Raw genomic sequence first — 8256 nt, 5'->3', positions numbered from 1 at the left:
ATGTGAATTACCCCTGGCGAGGTACTTACAGTTGACTTCAGTCTCTAAGATTTGGGATCAGATATTCAGGACATTATTAAAAAAAAGAAAGAAAGAAAGAAAGAAAGAAAGAAAGAAAGAAAGAAAGAAAGAAAGAAAGAAAGAAAAGAAAAGAAAAGAAAAGAAAAGAAAAAGGAGACAGTCTCCTCATCTAGACCAGGAGGCCAGCCTCAAGAAACCTAGGAGGGCTGTTTGATCTTGCTTCTCTTGCTCCTGGCGAGTTAGACAATCTCTGGTGCCCAGGAGCCCTGTGGCTTTAAGCCTGAGCCCTGGTTTGGGAGGAGACTGGGAGGGCGATGGAGGGTGCCCGCCTACCTGGGGGAACCTGCTCGAGGTGAGGCTGGCGCGTCTCGGGATGCGAGGCGGGCGGGGGCAGGCTGAAAGTTGGAGCAAGCAGGAAGTGAAGCGAGGGCCGCCCGGGAGGAAACAGACTAGGCGAGTCCCGTCGCGGACAGGCCCGAGCCGCCGGGAGACATGGTGAGCGCGCTGGGAACCAGAAAGGGGCTGATTCAAAGAGGAGCCAGTGTGGCCTGGGGGTGGAGTGGAGGGCCCGGGGATCGGGGGAGCTGGTGGCAAAGGCAGAGGACCGGGCCAGCGCTGGCTGCGGCCGCTCTTCTTTGACAACTTGGCTGCGGAAAGCTCGCGGCCGCCTGGGCGGGTATTCCTGCTCCTTGTCCACTCCCTCCCTGCCCTGACCTCGCTGCTGGCCTGGAGCAGGGTTTCGGTGGGGGTTGGCGGGGGGAGGGGGTGTCCGAATTCCAGGCGGGGAGTTGCTGAGAGGCCCTGCATCTCCTCCTCCAGCCTGCCTGCCAGCCGGGAGTTGTGACAGCCCCGGGCGGCACCTCCGAAGTTCTTGGGGTTAGATTCCAAGCCTGCGGCGGGAGCTTTGCCCGGCTGCCTTTCACCTTATCCCCATATAGAAACTCCAAGAATCTGTCTCCCCGTGGAGTCTAAGGAATCGGCGGCCCCCTCTCTCTAAACATGAGGAAGAAAGCTAAGGGTTTCTAAAGGAACCAGAAGTTAGTTCTCTGTGATAATCCGTCTAGTTTGGACCCCGGCTTCCCGGCCTCTTTCAGAGGTTGAGTGGGTCAGGGAGGGAGGAGCCTCATACTGGTTTTTCCCTCCCTGTTCACAAAACCTTATCAACAGCCTGGGAGGACTTGCCCTCCATTTCCCTCAACACCCAGGCTGCTGTTTTTATTTAATATCTGCTTAAGCAGGCGGTGGTGGCTTGGGTGCCTGCACTTGGTGCTATGCGGTGGGCAAACCAGAAGTTCATGGCGCAGTGGCCGTCCCTCGGGCGGCCTGGTGGGGGCCTTGGAGCCTGGTTGCTCTTGCTCTTGGTCCCCGCAAGGAGGCTTCAGGACCGCCTGGGGCCCAAATCTCTCTTCAGCTACTGTCTTGCTGTGAGAGGGGGTTTGTGCGCCCCCTGATGGTGTTCTGCCGGCCAGCGCACATATTTTTTAATGAGGACCCTTTGATAAATAGTGGTGGGTTTCCCCTGTCATGAGATGCCAGGTCCTCTGACCACATCAGAAGAGCAAGGCAACCATGGAGTGGGATTTAGGGCTGTGTTTCTTTTCCTCGTCAGGGGCCTTGAGAACCTGAAAAGAAACTCGATCTAGTCTATCTAACATCAGCGCTCACCTTCTGGGGCTTCAAAATGCACTTGTTTTTGATTACATGAGTAATACATGAAAACATTCTCTTTGTAAACAGCTGAGGCATTAAAAAAAGCTAAAAGTCCACCTCAGGCCTTCCCCTCCCCTGGCCTCTGAGGCTGACTCTCGGTTCCTCCACCACTTGGTCTAATTAACCCCTGTGCTGCTGTCCAGGAGGAGGCCAGTGGAGGTGGGGGACATGATCAGGTGCGGAACCTGCAGAGTGAGGTGGAGGGCGTCAAGAATATTATGACCCAGAATGTGGAGCGGATCCTAGCCCGAGGAGAAAACCTGGAACATCTCCGCAACAAGACAGAGGATCTGGAAGCCACCGTGAGATAGGGAGCCCACCCGGGGGAGGGGGTGGGGGGAGGGTAGGGTAGAGGAAGAGAGGGAGGGAGGATTGTTGGGTTTGGGGGGTTGGTGGTGTTGGGGGCAAAATGAAAAGTCTGTCTTTTCACTTGTTTGGGGGGAACTGACAAGCAAGTCCTCAGTTCTGACTCTGGTCTACTCCAGTGATTGGCACTGGGGTCCAGGGAATGCCTCCAGGGACTTGGCAGTGGTTGGGGGGAATGGGTAGAGCTGACTCTTGGAGGCATTTTCTGAGACAGATAAGATGGCCCAGTCAGCCCTCGCATTCTTAGGGTTCTCTCCCTTGAAACTGATTTTTCCCTTTGAAGGCTGCGCTTGACAATCATGTGGGCCTGACCTTCCCAGGGCAAAAATATTGGCTCTTGAAAATTCCTCCCAGGGCCTTTGGCCTTCTCTAGGAGTTACTAGGCAGGGGGCGGAAAACTGCTAGGGTTTTGCTGAGTCTGCTTTAAAAGGAAGCTGGGAAGAGCAGTGAAATTCTTTGATCCAAGGGTCCTCTGCTAGCTGAAGGCTAGAATAATATCTCCCACACATCTTGCTAGACCTCATTCCTCTCTCTGTCTCTTTCTCTAGCCAGGGGCTGAAGCCAGCTGCTCAGGGAGTGGGTAGCTAACAAAGTACTGCAACAAAGGTTGGAGCTTAAGGTTCCATGTCCACAGGGAGAGACTGACTGTGGCTTTCCAAGTCCAGAGTGTAGTCTTGGGTCTAGTGTCCCTGGACTTAGTATTTCTTCCCACGGCCGAGTCTGGGGAGCACGGCCCAGGGAAATGTAATTCCTGCAGCTCATGTTGAGGAGAAAGAACAGTTTCTCTCACCTCCAAGCTCCCTGCTGCCCTGGCCCTGTCCTCCAGCTTCAGCGGTTCCCATGGGGCAAGGAGTTGTGGAGCCTCCTGGAGCTTGCGCCCCTCAGCCCATGTGTGCCCTCCCAAGGGCAGATTGTACAGACAGTGTCGCATCCCTGAGTGTGAGCATATGTAAAAGACCCCTCCATGTGTGTGACAGTGTAGGGGTAAGGAGAGAAGGGAGGTGGCAGGGGTCAGGGGGAGCCCAAGAATTCTAAATTTGAGCCTGGCCCATCAGAGTGTCATGAAGGTGTATCTGTCAAGGTAGGAGAACTGCACTTTCTTTGTGTAACAGTCTGTTCCATCAACTGCTCACGTAAATATTTAGATGGCTAGCCTGTGGACCTCTGTTTGTCCTCTTGTTCCGGTGGAAGGAGGCCCTGGTTCACTCTGCCTTGTCCCCAACAGTCGGAGCACTTCAAGACCACATCGCAGAAGGTGGCTCGGAAGTTCTGGTGGAAGAACGTGAAGATGATTGTCCTCATCTGCGTGATTGTTTTTATCATCATCCTCTTCATCGTGCTTTTTGCCACCCATGCCATCCCAACTTAGGGAGCCCCTCGCCCCCGCCCTCCTCTTCGGGGCAACCCTCCACAGCGGGTGCCAAGAAGGGTCCTCTCTCCCATCCTTGCCCACAGGGAGTGCTGCTGCATCCTCCTGCCCCTCACTCAGGGGCCCCTCTACCACACTGTCTGCCCCAGGCTCCTTGGCCCCCCAGAAGGAGAAAGCTGGACTGTGGCTGTGTTTCATGGGCCCCCAGAGTTGGTTGGAGACACACCCAGAAAGCCCAGCCTGTGGCTGGGAAACGGATGGTGGCCGGTGGGCAATAAAGACCTTTCGGTATCCCTACACATGTGAGGTAATTTCTCCCCTTTCGTTTTGCCTTTGGCTCTTCTATTTCTTTTTTCTCTGGGGACAACCTCTGCCTGAGATTCACCTATTTGAGGCCCCGTGGTTGGAGGGGTAGACAGTGTATGTTTGGAGAAGAAAGATGGAGTCTTCCCATCCTTCTCTTACTTCCGTTTTTGGTCAGAGGTCTCAAGAACCAGAATTTTCTGAGGCTCTTCACATGTGGAAAATTCAAAACCATTTTAGGGCGGCATGCAAGACTCCTAAGTATGTCCCCCTGGGGTCTTGCCATGTCCCTTTTATTACTTCTTTGCTGGAAGTGTTAGCCGAGACAGGCGAGGGCCTCCTTCTATCTCTCTTGTGTGGCCCTGTTGCAGTCTAGAGTAAGGGATTGGAGGAGCTGGGTCACTTTTCCTTCTTTTTGGTTCTGCAAAGTTATTTTTGTTTGTTCGTTTGTTTTTTTTCTTTTTAATTTAAGTGATCTCTAAACCCAACATGGACCTTGAACTCACGACCCTGGATTCAAGAGTCATGTGCTCATCCGACTGAGCCAGCCAGGCGCCCCTGGTTCTGTGAAGTTCTATTTGTCTTCTGTCTGCCCCTGCCCTTTGGGGACTTAGCAGGGCCTCTGGGTCTCAGCTGAGGGGGCGAGCATCTCTCCCCATGTCTCGTGGCCTGGCCGAACCCAGTCAGTGTCACAGGACAAGGTCTATGGCCCTCCTTCCCCTCCATGTACAATGGGCCTCTTTGTCTTTGGCCTTCCCTCCCCACCCCCGCCAGGTTCCACCTCATTGTCACTCTTTCCTCTGTCTTGGTTTGGGGAAAGGGTTCTTGCCATCTCTGTCCCTTTACAACTTTCCAGTATTGAAAACAACCTGTTTTGGGGAGGGAAGGTAGAAGGGTCAGGGTTGGGAGACAGGATTTGGGACTCCTCCTGCCAAATCAGCTTCTGGAAACCAGGGAGGGAAAAAAAAGCACAGAAAAGCCCTCAGGACAGTCTTTGTCCTCCTATGATAGACGGACCTGTGGGCATCCTCTCTCTCAGGTCATTCCTGGACTCAGAGTCCACAGAACTGGGGTGAAACTTCTTCCTTGGGATCTAGATTGCCCAGGGTGGGAATGTGGGCTGTACTCACGCAGGCTCAACCCCCTTCCTCAAGAGAGGCTGGGGGTGGCTGGGGTGGGCTGGAGAGCACGGGTCTCTGACCACCCCCTGCAGCTTTGAAAGGAGATAAGGAGAAAGAGTAGATTCAGCTCAGGAAGGCTCTGGAAGGGTGGCTTCGCCCATCCTCCCTCCCACTGAGGAGCAGGGTCACATGAGGGCAGGGCGGCAGCTGCCCTTGTGGTGAAGAGGGAAATACAGAAAAGCCTGAACTAGCACCTTCTCCGTGGGAGTCTGTTTTCTTTTTGAATTGAGGAGAAATTCGCACAACATACGTTGTGTAAATGTGCATACAGTTGTAACAGACAGCGGTAGCGTTCCGAAATACACAGTTCAGCCGCAGGTAGTGCATTCACAATGTTGATTGTGAATAAAGTTTCTTTCGTTTCAAAACTTTCCCGGGACTCAGATTTTGGTTACTGGCGAACGCATTCACCCAAGGTGGCAGAGACCCGGCCCGGCTGGCTGTTCGAGACGTCTCTAGCGCCGTGCCCAGCCTTGGCACGGATACAGATGCTTGTGCAACGAGCGCTACCTCGGCTCCAGAGCCCACTCCACTGTGCCCGGGTCACAGCTTGGGACCCCGACGTGTGGCCAGCGTGCAGCGCGAGCACCAGGCTGCTCAAGCGCGAGTCCCCCAGTTCCGGAGGCTGGGCCGGGTGCCGGCAGCTTTCGCTTTCCCGCCGTCTGGGTCGCGGCTCCGGGCAGGCGCGCCCCCCGCCCCCGCCGGCCGCGGCCCCGCCCCTCCGCTTCCTCCCTGGTATCTGGCACCGCGGCCGCCGGGCGACAGAGGAGCCCGAGCTGGCGAGGCGGCGGCAGCAGCTATGGTGAGGGACCGGGCGGGGCGGAGCCGGCCGGCCGGGGGACAGAGGGCGACGTGGGGTGCGCGGCCGGAGGATGAAGTCCGAGGGCGGGGGTGTCGTCCGGGACCCGCGCCTGTCCCCCCCCCCCCCCCGCCCCCTCAGTGTGGTGGCTGCGGCCGGGAGCCGGCTGGGGGCCAGCGCCTCCACTGGGGGAGCGCAGACTGGGAAGGGAAAGTTTGGCCGCTGGCGCGCAGTGTGCAGGACTCCAGCTTCCCTCCTCCCTGAGCCAAGGGGTTATGAGCCCAGGCTTCGGGCTTCGGAGTCAGACTCGGGGCTGAGATCCTGGTGGTGGCCACTTGCTGTCTCTGTGACCCCGGGCTAGTCACTTAACCTTCCCGAGCCTTCTTTTCCGCATCGGTGAAGTGGGGTCTTTGCGAGGTGAAGGGAGATGCAGTGCCAGAGCCGCGCCTGGCGCTCAGAACCGGCTCCTGAGGAGTGGTAGGTAATGCGATGACCTCTTCAGCCCTTCCTGGAGCTGTGAGAAGCCAAGTGTGGCCCGGGAGTTGGAAACCTGAGCAGATGGGGTGGGAGAGGGCTTGCCAGCCCCATGGCAGGGTACTGGAGGGCACACTCCTTCCTCTGCAGAAAGATAAAGGGAGATGTTTACCCTAAAGGTTCCCCTGAAGTTATCAGACTGTGGCACAGTCCTGGCTCTCTCCTAACCTCTACCCAGGGATACATTCTTGAAGTGAGTCATCCCTCACTCCTGCTGCAGACTCTGGCCCGTGTCCCCACTTGCTGTCTCTAAGGCAAAGGTGTCAGGAACAGGTGGTGCCAATAACTTTCCTCCATCCCCTGGACTCCTGGGAAGATGGGCTGGGCAGGAAGCTGGCCAGGGACTTTAAGCTTCTGCCCTGGTGAAGCTGGCAGAGGTGTGAGGGATGTGGCCTGGCTGGGGGTCGAGATGTCTGGATGGCCTCATCTCTAGGGAACCAGAGGCAGGAAGAGGAAGCGGGGCAGGAAGGTTGCACTGAGCTCTAAGCCCACGCCAGGAAACTGAAGGAGGCTCCAAGAATGGGACAAAGCTTGGAGCCCACTTCCCAGCATGCAGGGCAAGGGATCAGGCAGGGCTAGGGGTGGGCTTCCAGTCGGCCTTGAGCACTGTCGGAGAAGAGGAAACTCCTGAAATGAAGGCTGAAGCCAGGATAATTTATTGGAGGTGGGGGTGTTACTGGAAAACTCTGGCACTCTCACAAGTTCAGCTGAGGCCAACAGTGGATCAGAGCCTGTCAGTGGTGGTGGGGGGGGCATACCTTGATCTTTCTCCCTTCCCAGCTCCTAGCCCCATCCCTCTGTATCTTTCACACCTTTCCCTTTCTCTGGCGCCAGCTCTTTGCCTTTCTTCTTCCCACCCCTTCCCTGCCTGGTCTTTCTTCCTTGTCCTCTTCTCTGATTCATTCAGTCAACAAGCATTTCTTGGGCATTTCCTCGGTGCCATATGTGGTGACAGGTATAGGGGATGGAACAGAACAGTGATGGGAAAGATGAAACCTGAATGGGTAAGGGCTTGAATTCATTCATCCTACAGATGGTCCTCTTTCATGCAAGGTCCAGTGAAGGTGGGTTTTGAGCCACGGGCTTCCCTCAGAGGCACACAGGTTGATTTGGCCGCATTAAGAAGTCTGGGGAGTCTTTGGCCAGCCAGCTAAAGTATTTGAGCCCCTGCTTTACCTGCATTCACTTTAGCACCATGGTTAAAAATGTGATTCTTGGAGTCTACATGGGTTCCACTCCCGGATCATCTATTTACTGGCTGTTATGACCTTGGACAGAGGACTCCACTCCTCTGAGCCTCAGTTTCTTACAAAACTGGGATAATAACATGCCTTCAGTGGACTGTGGCAGGGATTAAATGAGATCAGGTAAGAAAAGTGCGTATTAGCTCAGAATACATGCCTGTTGAATGGTTTTCACCGTCAAGACATAAAACCTTCTCAACGGCCTACAGGGCCTGGTGGAAATGAACTCTGTGCAGGTTAGTGAAGACCCAGGTGATGTTCTGTATTTAGTTGTGAGACAAGTAAGTGCACACGTTTGCAACAAGGAAGAGCTTGCTTGGCTTTGTATTTTGTAAAATTATTTAAGAGGTTTTATTGACCGCAGGTATTGTAGAGTTCTTGAGATCTGGCTGCTTAAAAAAAAAAAAAAAAAAAAAAATCAGTGAGGGAAACTCAGGCTCTGTCCATAATAATAGCTATTATTTATTGAGCATTCAGAATGTGTCAAGTATTGTGATAAGCACTTTGTAACGTATCACATGCCTTAGCTGACATGGTTGATACCATTCTTGTCGCCACTTTATAGATGAGGAAGTGGAGGGTCGGCAAGTTTGCACAGTGGGTGAGGGGCAAAGGCAAGATTTGAGGGAAGCCAGGGCTGCGATGCAGAGCCCTGGCCCTTAGCTCTGAGCTCAGGGGCATGCTGACCTAGGAAGATGCTGCTACAGCCCTTTGTTACCACCCCCCCCC

General features: G+C 54.7%; 2 protein-coding genes across 2 annotated transcripts in view; both read left to right on the top strand.

Moving 5' to 3' along the window:
- The first annotated feature begins 359 nt into the window (after positions 1 to 359).
- Positions 360 to 3763, top strand: VAMP8 (vesicle associated membrane protein 8). The gene is made up of 3 exons (XM_059405694.1): positions 360 to 516; positions 1875 to 2033; positions 3323 to 3763. The coding sequence occupies exons 1-3, from the start codon at positions 514 to 516 to the stop codon at positions 3464 to 3466; spliced, it is 306 nt and encodes a 101-aa protein (XP_059261677.1). The 5' UTR covers positions 360 to 513; the 3' UTR covers positions 3467 to 3763.
- A 1316-nt stretch (positions 3764 to 5079) lies between these two features.
- Positions 5080 to 8256, top strand: part of VAMP5 (vesicle associated membrane protein 5) — an 8029-nt gene continuing 4852 nt past the window's right edge. The window contains exons 1-2 of the mRNA XM_059407630.1: positions 5080 to 5108; positions 5302 to 5752. Of these exons, the coding sequence (XP_059263613.1) occupies positions 5080 to 5108; positions 5302 to 5752 (480 nt within the window). The remainder of the gene's footprint in view (positions 5109 to 5301; positions 5753 to 8256) is intronic.

Source organism: Mustela nigripes, chromosome 7 (genome assembly GCF_022355385.1).
Source record: "Mustela nigripes isolate SB6536 chromosome 7, MUSNIG.SB6536, whole genome shotgun sequence".
NCBI lineage: Eukaryota > Metazoa > Chordata > Mammalia > Carnivora > Mustelidae > Mustela > Mustela nigripes.
This window is presented reverse-complemented; position numbering and strand designations above follow the sequence as displayed.